The sequence below is a fragment of the Gigantopelta aegis genome, chromosome 2 (genome assembly GCF_016097555.1).
Source record: "Gigantopelta aegis isolate Gae_Host chromosome 2, Gae_host_genome, whole genome shotgun sequence".
NCBI classification, from domain to species: Eukaryota; Metazoa; Mollusca; class Gastropoda; order Neomphalida; family Peltospiridae; genus Gigantopelta; species Gigantopelta aegis.
The window spans coordinates 30,625,303-30,642,734 of record NC_054700.1 but is presented as its reverse complement, the minus strand read 5'-3'; the positions used below and the strand labels follow the sequence as shown (position 1 = coordinate 30,642,734).

General features: G+C 40.5%; 1 protein-coding gene across 1 annotated transcript in view; it reads left to right on the top strand.

Annotated features, from left to right (window-relative positions):
• LOC121388182 (aquaporin-9-like) overlaps positions 1-16,981 on the top strand; it is a 30,233-nt gene extending 13,252 nt beyond the window's left edge. Inside the window, exons 5-7 of the mRNA XM_041519451.1 lie at positions 4,352-4,569; positions 11,823-12,049; positions 16,087-16,981. Of these exons, the coding sequence (XP_041375385.1) occupies positions 4,352-4,569; positions 11,823-12,049; positions 16,087-16,130 (489 nt within the window). The 3' untranslated portion in view covers positions 16,131-16,981. The remainder of the gene's footprint in view (positions 1-4,351; positions 4,570-11,822; positions 12,050-16,086) is intronic.
• The last annotated feature ends 451 nt before the right edge of the window (positions 16,982-17,432 follow it).

The following is a 17,432-nucleotide window of genomic DNA, read 5'->3' as shown; positions in this document are numbered from 1 at the left end:
GCGAATGACACGTGCACGATCAAGGACAATGGGGCTGTAAGGGGATGGCAATTTATCATATACAGCGTAGTCAGTCCGCAGTGAACTCCCTTTAATGCTGGATCGAGTTCACCCAGACCGAGCAGCGAAACGTCCGCTAGACTAGTTTAAGCGCTTCGTGGTAAACAAAATGACCACGTCGGGAATCAATCAAATATAGTTCTCGAACGTTAGCGAAACGTTTCCTGGTTGAACTTTGGGCGAGTGCGAATAATTTTAACATGCTCATATACCACTAGAGTTTCGAACATGTCCGTCCCGGGTCCTGTCTCTGGATAGCCAGTGACTTGCTCCGGGACAGAACAAAATTAAGGGGACAATTTTGAAATTTACATCCAAAAATTAAATAGTGGGCCTTTAAAATTTTGATGCGCATCTCTAATTAATATAATTAATAAAGAAAATTCTACTCATTAAATTTGGTCGCTAGATTAGATTGGGCAGTCAAAATGAAATTAGATAGATAACACGCCTGATTTGGGATGGGGGGGGGGGGGGGGGGGGGGTGAAAATGGACAGATTTGAAAAATAGCAATTAGTAAAAGAAATTAGTAGGATTAAAATTAGAAAGAAAAAAGTTACAAGCCAAAAATAAAAAGAATTGACTGCTCGGTCGAATATTTATATAATTTGGAGCATTTTGGAAGGACAGTTCAAAAATAAATAAGAGAAAGAAGAGAGGATCGGACTATTTAATAATATTTAAAAAAAGAAGAAGTAATTTCGACATGAATTTTTTAACGAAGGTCTAAAAGTTTTTGAAGTCCGATCTATACGTCCGCGTGAGTGGCCTCGTTAAGGCCGTTAGGTTGTTACGTCGGCGAGGCTGGAGTGTCCCGGAGGTTCGGCAGCAGATGTTGGCGTCGTAACAGGGTACTGACTACCGTACTGTAGTCGGGGCCGCAGACCGCTCGGATCATCTTATGTAGATTCCAGTTGTCCAACTTGTTCGAAAGTATGGCCTGTCTATAGGTCTGCTCCCTCCGGTGCGTCACGACTACGGTGTGGTGAGTACCGAACATCTTGCTGTGAAGTTCGTACTCGCTGCCGTCCTCCAGGGGTCTCCAGTCCGCGTTGAGGTAACTGCCACGGAGCTTGGTCGGGTCTGTCGTGTCCCCCTGCATGTACTGATGAAGGTGTTTCTTCAGTCCGCTCACTGCGACGGTCCACTCGGACTCTTCACGGGGGTGGGGGGGGGGGGGGGGGGGGGGGGGGGGGGGGTGGGCGACTACATTTAATCTGTTTTCAGTTCACCAAGTATATTTTATTTTTAACAATAAGGAAAAAATACATCTTGAGAGAAAAAAAAAATCCAATATAGTCCACGGCAAAACAAATGCCGCAGAGAATGAAAAACTCCGCGGCAGTCTCAACGGCATTGGTCATTTGCCGCGAGCAATTGCAGGGGTTGGCGAGTTACGCGCCAACTTCACGTTCGTTTACGCAATTATCAGAGGCTTGCCACAGGTGCGTGTGCAGTGGGCTTTTAGGGGGTCAAACCCCCCTACTCGACCCCCTCGACCCCCTCATAAAGTTCGCTCGCTTATATTTTATAAAAGCTAAAGTTTGTTTTGTTTATCAACACCACTAGAGCACATTGATTTATTGAACATCATTTATTTAATGTGAAACATTTTGAATTATTGACATATAGTCTTAAAGAGGAAACCCGCTAATTTAAAAAAAAAAATGTCATTAGTAATAAAGGATCTTTTGTATGCATCTTCCAAGACAGGGGCGGGACGTAGCCCAGTGGTAAAGCGCTCGCTTGATGCGCGGTCGGTCTGGTGTATCGATTCCCGTCGATGAACCCATTGGGCTATTTCTCGTTGCAGCCAGTGCACCATGACTGGTATATCAAAGACCGTGGTATGTGCTATCCTGTCTGTGGGATGGCGCATATAAAAGATCCTTTGCTGCATTCGAATTTTTTTTAGCGGGTTTCCTCTGTTGACTATGAGCCAGAATTACCAAACGTTTGACATCCAATAGCCGATGATTAATTAACCAATGTGCTCGAGTGGTGTCGTTAAACAAAACAAACAAACATCCCAGGCAGTATAGTACATACCACGGTTTTTGATATACCAGTCATGGTGCACTAGCCACAACAAGAAATAGTCTTATGGACCCAACAACCGTGCATCAGACGTGCGCTTTATCGCTGTTACGTCCCACCTTCCCCGGCACGGGTTGGGGGAGGGACCCAGTCAGAGAAATGGTTCACCGAGGGGGTTCTGTTCGTTAAACAAACGTTAACAGAAGATCATTCAGGGTTACGGTTAGGGTTAACACATCATTCAGGGTTATGGTTAGGATTAACAGATCATTCAGGGTTACAGTTAGGGTTAACAGAAGATCATTCAGGGTTATGGTTAGGGTTAACAGATCATCCAGGGTTACGGTTAGGGTTAACAGATCATCCAGGGTTACGGTTAGGGTTAACATATCATTCAGGGTTACGGTTAGAGTTAACAGATCATTCAGGGTTACGCTTAGAGTTAACAGAATATCATTCAGGGTTACGCTTAGGGCTAACAGAATATCATTCAGGGTTACGGTTAGGGTTAACATATCATTCAGGGTTACGCTTAGAGTTAACAGAATATCATTCAGGGTTACGGTTAGAGTTAACAGATCATTCAGGGTTACGCTTAGGGCTAACAGAATATCATTCAGGGTTACGCTTAGAGTTAACAGATCATTCAGGGTTACGCTTAGAGTTAACAGAATATCATTCAGGGTTACGCTTAGGGCTAACAGAATATCATTCAGGGTTACGCTTAGAGTTAACAGATCATTCAGGGTTACGCTTAGAGTTAACAGAATATCATTCAGGGTTACGCTTAGGGCTAACAGAATATCATTCAGGGTTACGGTTAGGGTTAACATATCATTCAGGGTTACGCTTAGAGTTAACAGAATATCATTCAGGGTTACGCTTAGGGCTAACAGAATATCATTCAGGGTTACGCTTAGAGTTAACAGAATATCATTCAGGGTTACGCTTAGGGCTAACAGAATATCATTCAGGGTTACGCTTAGAGTTAACAGAATATCATTCAGGGTTACGCTTAGGGCTAACAGAATATCATTCAGGGTTACGCTTAGAGTTAACAGATCATTCAGGGTTACGCTTAGGGTTAACAGAAGATCATTCAGGGTTACGCTTAGGGCTAACAGAATATCATTCAGGGTTACGCTTAGGGCTAACAGAATATCATTCAGGGTTACGCTTAGAGTTAACAGAATATCATTCAGGGTTACGCTTAGGGCTAACAGAATATCATTCAGGGTTACGCTTAGGGCTAACAGAATATCATTCAGGGTTACGCTTAGAGTTAACAGAATATCATTCAGGGTTACGCTTAGGGCTAACAGAATATCATTCAGGGTTACGCTTAGGGCTAACAGAATATCATTCAGGGTTACGCTTAGAGTTAACAGATCATTCAGGGTTACGCTTAGGGCTAACAGAATATCATTCAGGGTTACGCTTAGGGCTAACAGAATATCATTCAGGGTTACGCTTAGGGTTAACAGAATATCATTCAGGGTTACGCTTAGGGTTAACAGAATATCATTCAGGGTTACGCTTAGGGTTAACAGAATATCATTCAGGGTTACGCTTAGGGTTAACAGAATATCATTCAGGGTTATGGTTAGGGTTAACAGAATATCATTCAGGGTTATGGTTAGGGTTAACAGAAGATCATTCAGGGTTATGGTTAGAGTTAACAGAATATCATTCAGGGTTACGCTTAGGGTTAACAGAATATCATTCAGGGTTACGCTTAGGGTTAACAGAATATCATTCAGGGTTACGCTTAGGGTTAACAGAAGATCATTCAGGGTTACGCTTAGGGTTAACAGAAGATCATTCAGGGTTACGCTTAGGGTTAACAGGTCATTCAGAAAGACCCCCACCCATCTCCAATGGTTAGGTTTAGGGTTAACAGATCATTCAGAAAGAATCACCCCACACAACCAGCTCCAAGCGAATTTTCTTTTTTCCAATGAATTTTCCAAAGTATCACGACCCGACCCCCTTTAAAATCGTCGCTCGTCACAGTACAATCCCCCCTCACACACACACACACACACACACACACACACACACACACACACACACACTGTACAATTTCCTGCACATAGATGTTGATATTTGTTGCCATTATTTTGACTGGCATTTACCTCGCAATCACTGTCCTCAAAATGTTATTACACAATTAAAGAACTACCCCACTGACTTTAGTAGGCTTCCACATTAACATTTATGTCATTAAAAAAACCGTTTTATTTTTTAACACAGGTGTTTGGAACCTTTATTTTGATTGGCTGTATCCTAGCAATCACCGATCGTAAGAACATGTTACCTGACAAAGGCCTACTCCCATTGGCTCTCGGCGGGATCGTTTTTGCCATCGGCACCTGCTGGGCCCTCAACTGTGGTTACGCCATCAACCCGTGTCGAGACTTCGGGCCGCGCCTGTTCACGGTTGTAGCTGGATGGGGCTTGGAACCGCTGAGGTAGGTCATTCTAGACGAGACGTAGCCCAGCCGTAAAGCGCTCTCTCGAAGGAAGGAAGGAAATGTTTTATTTAACGACGCACTCAACACATTGTATTTACGGTGATATGGCGTCGGACATATGGTTAAGGACCACACAGATATTGAGAGAGGAAACCCGCTGTCGCCACTTCATGGGCTACTCTTTTCGATTAGCAGCAAGGGATCTTTTATATGCACCGTCCCACATATAGGGTAGTACATACCACGGCCTTTGATATGCCAGTAGGCGCTCTCTCGATGCCCGGTCAGTCTAGGATCGATCCCCGTCGGTGATCCGATTGGGCTATTTCTCGTTCCAGCCAGTGCACCACGACTGGTATATCAAAGGCCGTGGTATGTGCTATCATCTCTGTGGGATGATGCATATAAAAGATCCCTTGCTACGTATTGACAAATGTTGCAGGTTACCTCTCTAAGACTGTCAGAATTACCAAATGTTTGACATCCAATAGCCGATGATGAATAAATCAATGTACTCTAGTGGTGTAGTTAAACAAAACACACTTTAACGTTTTAACTTTTCTAGTGCATCTTTCAGTGTTTTGAATCAATGCGCCACGACTGGTATATCAAAGGCCGTGGCATACATGTGCTGGCCTGTCTGTGGGAAAGAGCATATTCAATTCAATTCATTTATTTTTCAAAACAATTACGAAAACCCCCCCAAAACAACCCAGCGACATCAGACAAACGTGTAAATATACACGTAACATGGTATTGCATCTATACTAATTATTAAAATATGTAGTAATAGGTTAGGAATAAATAGAAAAGTAAAATAACAATTTCAGGATGAACACAGTTTAGAATTAATTAGCCAGTTCTCTGCGTTTAGTAGATTGGATCAAATTTCTCCCAAGATTGCGTAATTGAGTTACATTTTGAAGACTTACAAGTGTAATCAGTTTAAATGCAGAAGGTTTTTTTTCCAGTAATACTTTTTAATATATGTAGCACGCAGATACTATTAATGTCACAGAGACTGCAGGTCCTAAGTTCAGGTTCAATATTTCTATAAAGGAAGGAAATGTTTTATTTAACGACGCACTCAACACAAATTATTTACGGTTATATGGCGTCAGACATATGGTTAAGGACCACACAGATATTGAAGGAGGAAACCCGCTGTCGCCACTTCATGGGCTACTCTTTTCGATTGGCAGCAAGGGATCTTTTATATGCACCATCCCAAAGACAGGATAGCACATGCCACGGCCTTTGATGTACCAGTCGTGGTGCATTGGCTGGAGCGAGAAATAGCCCAATGGGCCCACTGACGGGGATCGATCCTAAACCGACCGCGCATCAAGCGAGCGCTTTACCACTGGGCTACGTCCCGCCCCCAATATTTTTATAACGACCAGTTGATGAGCATCTTCATAAATCAAGGCTAATATTCGTTCCTCGTATTCAGCCTTGATACATGTAGTCAAGATTACTGATATCCACTACTAACGCCCTCTATTGGATGAAAATTTTTAACACCGATTATGTCCCTTACACGATGACATCGCTGACCAATCACAGCATCGGTAACATGTGACAATCTTGAAAGCAATATCAAAAATTAACCGCCTAAACCTTTTTTTAACATATCGTGACAAACACGACATGTTTTCACGGACGCTGACGCTGCCATCTTTGTTTACAATAACAAGGGAATCTATAAGGAGCGTTGCGATTCGTTGCAATCAGATCTCATCGCATCCAATGACATTTAAGCATTTTGTGGCACGATTTCTTGACGACATGTATCAAGGCTGAATACGAGGAACGAATATTAGCCTTGATTTATGAAGATGGTTGATGAGCAGAACATTTAAATGTACAAATGTAACTTCTAAATGCAAAAGAAAGTTTTTTGTTTGTTAAATACATGTAGTACTGGAGACAATGATTATTAGTTAAATACTTATAATTAAACATTTTGAAGAAACTGAGAGAGAGAGAGAGAGAGAGAGAGAGAGAGAGAGAGAGAGAGAGAGAGAGAGAGAGAGAGAGAGAGTAGTAGTAGTAGTAGTAGTATACTTTTTTGAATAAATCTATCTCTTAAACGAATTGCAACATATGTGATAAATATTGCTTCATTAATAACATTCTGACGTATCCAGACATATGACATGCCAACGTTGTCAAGAAGTTGTTTGACATGTGTAGCCCAATTTACATATTTTCACAATCTTTAATCATTTGTAGATACAGATCCTACAAAATACAATTGTCAGTTCGTAATACTATCAACCAGTATTTTAAAATAGCAATATAACGTGAACTTGACAAAGGGCATCGTCCCAATTCGTGCTACACCATGTGGCTTGTGGATTTTCGACTGACGCCAAGCAAATGTTTACAGAACATGAAGTGAAATTTTTTAATATCCAGTGATTTGGCGAATCCCCATATCTCGCAATCATAGTTAGGTAAAGGTAATATATATGTATTGAACAAAAAAAGTTATGTTTCAACATTAACTTACATATTGTTTTTAGATCTCATGAAGGCATGCACTGAAGACTGTGAACCGGGTTACTGACATTAAATCTAACATTAATTGACAAACATTCGCACATTGTATTTTATACCACCCCCACGACGCTCACAGTCACTGAATTTTATACCACCCCCACGACGCTCACAGTCACTGAATCGCACAAATGTATTTTATACCACCCCCACGAGGCTCACAGTCACTGAATCGCACATTGTATTTTATACCACCCCCACGACGCTCACAGTCACTGAATCGCACATTGTATTTTATACCACCCCCACGACGCTCACAGTCACTGAAGTTTGATCCTCAATACCAAGTGTTCCCTTGGTTTCTTCCTCTCATGGAATCCCAAGAATGAAAACCTGAAAACAGAATTCGCATTATAATGACCTGTTGTTATATGTATGTACAGACGACAAACATACTAAAGACCTTAAAACTGCCTTTTATAATGAAAAATTCTATAGTTATAAAACAATACCACACAAACACATAAACTGTAAAACATACTATAATCATTATATGCCATTATTAAGCCTACAGGTACCAAAACAACAGCCAGGTGTAATTATTAGTGTTCAGTCCGAATATTCGAATAGTCACTCGCTAATTTGCCATTCGAATATCTTAAGTTTTTAAGTCGGATGGGAGAAATGACTCTAAATAATGCGGTTTCTTTTAATTATAAGATCGGTTATGCACAGCGCTTGCCTCGTGTATTCAGTCGGGAAGATAAAGCATGTCTCGAGTTTCAGAATAGTGTACTAGTAGTGACCTGACGCGGGTGGCTGAAATTAATTAAAAACCTATTTTCGCGGTAACACTGGAATGGGGTTGATCTGCCCTAACCAATATGTCGATATCAAATCCTATAAACAATGATTAAAACAAATCTCAGATATCAACAGTACAACAATAGTTGTTCAGATATTATACATTTTTCTAGTGGCCAATTTGATATATTATTTAAAACAAATTTGACAAGATTATCGTACCAAAATAGATACTGAATAACTACGTCAAATTTAAAATGACCACTAAAAACAGGTAGATGGCTTAACATTCGTAAAGAAAACATGCGATGTAGACTTCATAATCCTGATAAAGAAAACATGCTGTGTAAACTTCATACTACTAATAAAGAAAGTACGTGATGTAGACTTCATAATACTGATAAAGACAACATGCTATGTAGACTTCATAATACTGATAAAGACAACATGCTATGTAAACTTCATAATACTGATAAAGAAAACATGCTGTGTAAACTTCATAATACTGATAAAGAAAACATGCCGTGTAAACCTCATAATACTGATAAAGAAAACATGCTGTGTAGACTTCATAATACTGATAAAGAAAACATGCCGTGTAAACTTCACAATACTGATAAAGAAAACATGCTGTGTAAACTTCATAATACTGATTAAAAAAAGTACGCGATGTAGACGTCATAATACTGATAAAGAAAACATGCTATATAAATTTCATAATACCGATAAGGAAAACATGCGAGGTAGACTTCATAATACTGATAAAGAAAACATGCTGTGTAAACTTCATAATACTGATAAAGAATACATGCGATGTAAACTTCATAATACTGATACAGAAAACATTCGATGTAAACTTCATAATACTGATAAAGAAAAAATTTGATGTAAACTTCATAATACTGATAATGAAAACATGCGATCTAAACTTCATAATACTGATACAGAAAAAATTTGATGTAAACTTCATAATACTGATAATGAAAACATGCGATCTAAACTTCATAATACTGATACAGAAAATATTCGATGTAAACTTCATAATACTGATAAAGAAAACATTCGATGTACATTTCATAATACTGATAAAGAAAACATTCAATGTAAACTTCATAATACTGATAAAGAAAACATGCGATGTAAACCTCATAATACTGATACAGAAAACATGCTGTGTAACCTTCATAATATTGATAAAGAAGACTTGCTATGTAAACTTGATAATACTGATAGACGAGATTAATACCATTACTTATTCAATTGTATAAATCAAAATATTGAAAACAGTAGAAGAAAGTATATATGCAAATATTGCAGAACTGATGCTAGCGTGTTTAAATGAAAGGTATGTTATTTCTGTGTAATGCACCTTTATTGAAAAACCTTGCTTTATTTATAACCCTCCCCCAACCCCCCAAAAAAACCCCCAACAACAACAAAACAAAACAACAACAACCCAAAAACTATCCAACAAAACAACCCATCTAAGCCTTGTGAACTTTCTTGTTCGCACATATTAGTTGTTTTGTTTACGTACGAATTGTTGACTATAAGTATTCTGTGTTGATGAGTGCTCGTGTCGTGTATTTGCACTGTCCTCTTGCTACATAGTGTGACGTGTTTGTTAAATAAATCCATCCGAATCCGTCCAGTCGGCAGTTGAGAGCGCGTCTCGAAATCAATTAGAGCTGAGCATTTAGAATGATACATTTTCTAGCAAAAGAATCACCCCCAACCCCCCACCCTCCAACCCCTCTCCAAACCCCCAAAAACAACAACAACAACAACAACAACAACAACCCCAAAACAACCCCAAAACAAAAACAAAACAAAAAACAAAACAAAGCAACACGATCATGTGAACTGATCTCGTGGTTTTCTGTATGAGTTCACATTTATTTTGATCATACTCTTTTAGTCTCTTTTTTGTATTTTGATGTTTGTAATTCAGTATTTATAATTTTGACAAGTGAAAATGCAACGAGTCACTACTGCATTATGATTTGTATTTGTTTCTATAGTAACTTGCTTTTGTGGGGGTTATTCATAGGCGTACGGGCTCCCATTTTTATAGAGGTTTTTGCCTGAATTAAAACGAAAATGCCCGAATCTGGATAACAACATGTATTCATATTATTAACATTGCTGCCAAACAGCTATATAGGGTTACTAACTAATCACTGCGCCACTCTCAAACGGATATGACGTTACTAAAAGTCATTTAACCATCTCACTCAGTTGTTGTTTAATTGATAGTCGAATATTCGCTCGTCATTTCGATCGAATATTCGAATACCATTTTCAGGTCGAATACCGAACGCTAGTAATAATTACATTCTTGCTGTAGTTTGTTTCTAGTTTCTGTGTTTGTATGGTAGTTTTTCAGCAAAACGAAAACGTTTCTTCTATAAAAGGCAACTTCTTGATGTTTATGGTCCCTTACTGGCTCACCTACAGTTTTACGTTCATATTCAATTATATTTTCGATTATAGTGTAGACGTCGTAACAGTTTTTGATAGAAACAAATATTAAGCCCCCCCCCCCTCCCCCACGATGATTTGTTTACAAACTGTACCCACCTAGACCAATGCAGTATATACTCCTTAATATTAAAGACTAATACTATTTAGTTTATTAATGTTTACCCGTTTTTGACGAACCTGAAATCACGAAAATATACTCTTCAAAAAAACAACAACCTGACATTGATTTGCAAAGTTTAATAATAATAAAAAAAACCCTGGTAGACATGATACAAGCAACCAAAGATCAAGACGCCATGGGAAGGGGATTACTCTGTACATGTCCGAAACAGTATATTTGGGAATCCACCTGAAACATGTACACAGGAATATGTGTGACATAGAGGTGGGCAAAATGTCAGTATTGGTTATGACCACCACAAGCCCTGATAACAGCTTGACAACGGCGACGCACGGAAGCAATCGAACGTTGCATAACACGTTGTTGAATGCTCTACCACTCATGTTGCAGTGCCGTAAGAAGTTGCGGATGTGTCTGGGGTGGTGGATTTCTCCGGCGCACACGCTGATCCAGTGTATCACATAGATGTTCTGTTGGGTTTAAATCCGGCAAACGGGCAGGCCAAGGTAATGTCTGGACGTTGTCCTCCACCTGGCACGTGTCCATCTCACCCTCTGCTGGCACCACTTTAGACACCCCACTAAGTGACTTGGGGTCAAAACGTTATGTTGCACTAGCCTTCTAGGGTAAATTCCTGCCTCCCTCAGTCTGGTCATAAATTCTGCGTAGTCCAGGGATTTGTGTCGCTGTGGTTGTTGCTGTTGTGGTTCGGTTTCGAAGATGACACACCCAGAGGTATCGAACTTGAGCGGCAGTGGTTACTCTGGGACGACCTGACCTTGGCCTGCCATTAACTCTTTGAGTGATGTTGTACTGTGCCCATAAAGCAGTAATGGTCTCTCTGGAGATGCCAAAGTGCCTTGCCACAGCTTGTTGATTTGCCCCTGCTTGCAATCTTCCAATGGCATTATTGCGTTGAGGTGATGTCAATCTTGGCATTATTGCGTTATCTACAGGGTCGTTATGCGGTCTGTTTGAATTACTGCTGATGTGGCCTTTTATGCCCCACCAACAGAGGTTTTGGCATGCAAAGTTACAGAACTTCATGATGCACGTGCTTCTCTGAGGATTACACTTTTGCGTTTCAGTACAAACGTTGACTATGGCTACGTTTATGCGAATCGGACGTGTTTTCTAGTGTTTTTGCTCACTTACTTGATTGTCTTTACGATGTCTGTATGATAGCATTTTTAATTGTTTTTTTGTGTGTTTTTTTACCAATATCAAGTTTCTTTTTTTGAAGAGTATATTTAATAAATGGTCCCTGCCCCACGAATTATGTAATTAGTGGAGTCGTTTTACAAAACAAACTTTGACTTTTCTTCTTCTTTCATTTCAGCTTTCGAAACTACAACTGGTTCTGGGTGCCGATAGTTGGGCCCGTGTGTGGCACCCTCCTGGGCTGGCTGGTGTATTGGTTGTTTGTGGAACTTCACTGGGAACCAGACGACATCGATGACGCGAACGCGATCCTGCACGATGACAAACAAATAACTATGTGTCAACAAAATGGAACGCCAAACAGCATGAAAAAGTTTGGAATAAATAATGATGCGTTTATCAGTGGTACGATACTATTTTCTTATATCAATCTTAAAACAGCAGGCCCAAGTTTTTAAACATAACGGCTCATATTTCACTCTCTGTTTGTGATAAATCAGATATTACTTACATCTTGTTGTTTATCTATTCCGAAGTGTTTTGGTCATCCTGGTGTTTTTCATATAACAAAAGGCTTTTTCCATAATTCTGAAAACGCACATTTTTGAAAAGTAACAGTTATGGAGACGAGTTCTAGTCTATTTTTTAGATGGTATTTTCTCATTTCCACATCACAGAGACTCTTGTTTCAAGTTATTGTACAAAACTTTATACAGAAGTGTTACAGCTTTGTAGATTAACTAAACTTAGTGTCCATTTTCACGGGCTGAAACTAGGGTCTGCGCCTTTAATATATTAACTTAAAACCGCCGGGGTTGGGCTTAGTATCGTGACAGACAGCTCGCCTGAGGGGTGGGTCTTAGTGTCGTGGCAGACCACTGCCTGAGCGGTGGGGCTTAGTGTAGTGACAGACCACTCGCATGAGGGGTGGGGCTTAGTGTCGTGGCAGACCACTCGCCTTAAAGATAGGCTTAGTGTCATGACAGATCACCTGTCTCTGGGGTGTGGTTTATTATCTTGACAGACTACTCGCCTGAGAGGTGGGGCTTAGTGTCGTTACAGACCACTCGCACGAGGGGTGGGGTTTAGTGTCGTGACAGACCACTCGCATGAGGGGTAGTGCTTAGTGTCGTGACAAACAGCTCGCCTGAGGGGTGGGGCTTAGTGTCGTGACAGATCACTCGCCTGAAGGGTGGAGCTTAGCTTCGTGACAGACTACTCACTTGATGAGTGTGGCTTATTGTCGTGTCAGACCAATTGGCTGAGAGGTGTGGCTTATTGTCATGACAGACCAGTCACCGGAGGGATGGGGCTTAGTGTCGTGACTGACCACTAGCATGAGGGGTGGGGCTTAGTGTCGTGACAGACCACACGCATGAGGGGTGTGGTTTAGTGTCGTAACAGACCACTCGTATGCGGGGTGGGGTTTAGTGTGACAGACCACACGCATGAGAGGTGGAGTTGTAGGATTAATACCGTTTGGTAGAGCATTTGTAATGTTCCCATTATAACAATTGGCCCCCACGATTAGTTTATCAAAGGCTATAGAGTATATTCTGTTCTGTTGTATCTCTAGGAAATGCCTATAAAATATATCATGTTCTGTCCTGTATTTGGAAAATGCTTGTAAAAGACATCTTGCGATAGAGTATATCATGTTATGTCCTGTGTCTGGGAAATGCCTGTAATAATAAGCAATAAACAAATTGGGCACTTTTGGTTAAAAGCATGACACTTTGCACATGTATACCGTGATCCACAACAAGCATTTTCAGGTATGGACCCAAGTCAGCAACGCTCCCTGGTGGAAAGGAAGGATCTACAAGTCTCCCACACTCCTTTTAGTGGGGCAGCTGACACAACAATTGGGCGCTTTTGGTTAAAAAGATAAAACTTGACCCATTACAAACATTTTCATATATTGTTCCAAGTCAGGAGAGCACCCTGTTGGCCAGGGAGGATCAACAAATACCCCCAACCCCTTTTAGTTGGGCGGCTAAAAATAAAGTGTGCACTTTCGGTTAAAAGCATGAAACTTGGCACATACATACATTGACCCATTACAAACATATTTAGATATGGACCCAAGTCAGCAGCGCCCCCTGTTCGCCAAGGAGGATCTGCAAATGCCTGTATGTGTAGGGATGTCTTAATTAATCTCTGCTAAGTAGTTGCATTCAAATGCATGATTCTCACCAATTGTTTATGCTACATCAATTCTAAATGCATACAGGGACAGACTGAAGGTGGGGGATTGGTACATAGGTGAGCAATATTTTGGTTGGAAGGAAACCATTAGTATCAATATCTGACGATGTGTGTACGATTGTCGACCAAACCTGAGCACAGAAAGATCCTTGCTAAGTGCAAAGAAAGCGATTGGCAGTGTGGATCAAAAGACGCAAAGCGATGGGAAAGATTAGAAATTGTTGAAAAGACCTTGCGTATTATATCATAGATTACAGATTAAAAGGCAACTTGTTGTGATTAGGGCATTCTGGGTGGGTGAAATGGTTTCCAATGTCTTACCCTTTTTGCAGAAAAGCATCGTCTTTGCTCTGTCAGGATGCTCCAACCCACACCCCCGACTCGTTTTACATTTCCAAAGGAAGCAAAAGTATTGTCACATCACGTGAAGCTGTGGAAGAGAGGCAGGGCCGATTATTTCTCTTTACCCAGGACATCATATATACCATATTGTCTGCTTTCTCGAACACCTTTCCTCACTTTATTTTTGACTTCCTTGTTGCTGCTCGATATATATGTGTTCCATACACATCAACTATTTTATAATGTTCTAACTGTGTAGTGATGTATGTAACAAATATACTGTTGACATTGTGATCAAATATCAGGTTGCTGGTAGGAACAAGATTACAGGGAAGTAGGCAGGCGTTTTACATTATCCAACCATCAAGTAGGAACTTTTTTCATTCCTCACCACCACAATTGCCACTATAGACTGACCTGAAGAATAGGAAATAATCATTGCATATGGTGTCATAGTTATTCTTCAAGGAACCGAGTGTTCAATGCCACCATCTAACGACGAGGTAACAGACACTAGGCTTATAATTCATGTTCACGATGCTATTCTGAACGGTTTTGTCAGCAGTCTGGTGTGCGCTGTTAACTCACGTATGCTTAGCATCCTAATTGACAATTTCCATCATTTGATTACCTTGAATCAAAATGTGACTATTTGGGTTGCTTTTGGTACAGGCAAATACTTTCCATTTTATATATCGGTGGCATATATGACATATTGGGTAAAGATACATTCCTGTCCCTACCTCTAAGGACGTGACACTACCTCTGCTTTCCTGGGAAAATGTGAAATGATAGCCCGAGGTACAAGAAATTGTTACCCTGATATCACCTTTATCTACATGGTGCTCAAACCGTACACTTTCATAGATAAAGATGCTCCATACTTCCAGCTACTGGAATTCTTCACAGACGAGCGACCTAAATCATGCTGACAGTCATATACTGCCAGAAGGGGACGACAAAGGAAACCATTCCACCCACCCAGGATGCATCATTGCAGCACTCAACATGAGTTGCATACCAAGCTGGAATGTGGTCCACATGTGGCGCCAAAAGCTTGCTGTGATTTTGATTCGTGTGGTTGCAAGATTCTGAAAGGATGTTACGTATGATTGATTCATGGAATAAAAGTACAAATCCTCCACACCCCAAATGTTGCTCATCCTGCACGCTTCAAATCTGCATCTCATCTATTTACAATTGCGCTCCTAACTGTGATCCATATCTCATAATGTTTGTAATGGGTCACGGTATCTATGTGCCAAGTTTCATGCTTTTAACCAAAAGTGCACAATTCAGTTAAATATTGTGTGTTAAATGCCCCACTATAAAACAATATCTTGTTATATCATGTTCTGTCCTGTGTCTGGGAAATGCCTGTGAAGATTCCTTGCTATATAGTATATTAAGTTCTGTCCTGTGTCTGGAAAATGCCTGTGAAAGAGTCCTTGCTATAGAGTATATTATGTTCTGTCCTATTAATGTGAAATGTCTGTAAAACAGGAACAGTGGAAGCAAACTGACATTCTGATTGAGATCGAAGCCGAACGTTTCTAGGTGGTTCAGGAGGTATGTAAAAGAGACCTTACTGCTGTGTGCTAGGAGTATGTGATGAGACAGCATAGAATTTCCACTCTCTAGATCGTGTCAAAATAATCATAATTATATGCTAGACAGCCAATAGCCGTAGTCCAAAATATGGTGAGGTGCTATTAAACAAATACTTATATTCCTTTCATAATGAAATTAAAGTGCAATGTTCATGCCTAATTGTTTCCACGAATACGGGGATCAGGAGCTTGTGGTTTGTTGTCGAATTACGCTCTTACACTGTATCTTGTTTACAGATTTTAATTATTTGTGATTTATTTCTGTTTCATTTCGGTTTTCAGAAAATCTACCAGATCCAGTGTCAGACGAATCCACCAAGCTTTGATTTGATTGGCCATCCACTTCGAGGCCATGGATAGCTGTGATAAGAACTTTTCATCTGACCGCACTGACTTGCCCACGATGCTAGATTAACCCCATAACTATTAACTGAAGTCAGTTTCATTGTTGTCCACATACCGCGTAGAGCCAGATTAACCCTATAACTGTTACCAAAGTTAGTTTCAATCATTGTCCATATACCGCGTAGAGCCAGATTAACCCTATAACTGTTACCAAAGTCAGGTTCATCGTTGTCCACATACCGCGTAGAGCCGGATTAACCCTATAACTCTTATTACTCTATACAAGATTCAGGAGGCTGCGTGTTCACGGTCGATCGCTAGACTAGTTTTTGTGCCTGGCGTTCATTATATAAAATAGGTTTGCATGCAATGGGAACCAGTCAAATTATTGGCGAACACTAGGCCTCCTGAATATGCTTCAGTTTTCCAGCCTACTATTCCGTAAACGCCGTCATCAACCAGTTCCAGAGATGGTGAGGAGACAGGCGCATGTGCAGAGGGTGGTTTTAGGGGTCGACCACACCCCCTGCTCCAAGTTAATTTTATTTCCAGGCGAGCATGATCCGACCCCAACACTATTCTGTCGCCACAGTCTAGACGCCTCCCCCTCCTCTGCACAATTTCCTGCAGGTCGATTCCATGAACACGGCTACACTAAGGGAAATAGCGAACACGTGACAGGACACCACCATCATCAGTTCTTCTTCGTCTCCTCGCTGGGCCAATTGAACTATTTCTCGTTCCAGCCAGTACACCACGACTGGTATATGAAAATACCGTATGTGCTATCCTGTCTGTGAGATGGTGTATATAAAAGATCCGTTGCTACTAATGGAAACATGTAGCGGTTTTCCTCGCTTCGACTATGTATAAGTAGCCGATGATTAATAAATAAATAAATGTGCTGTTGTGATGTCGTTAAACAAAACAAACTCAGTGTCAGTGATAACTGTGTGAACAGATACATATATATATATATATATATATATATATATATATAGCTAATCTGGTGGGAAATACTGATCAGTGATATTGGAAGCCGACGCAGTGTTCGCTACAGACGGTAAACGACTGATGGATAGAAATAAAGGATCACACCATCACTAACATGAAACAGTGACTCCAACCAAAACGCTCATCCATAGCGTCAGAAAATTAACAATGTTACTGACATTCAGTCTCACATTACTGATATTCAATCTCACATTACTGACATTCAGTCTCACATTACTGACATTCAAACTCACATTACAGGCATTCAGGGTTATGGTTATAGTTATATT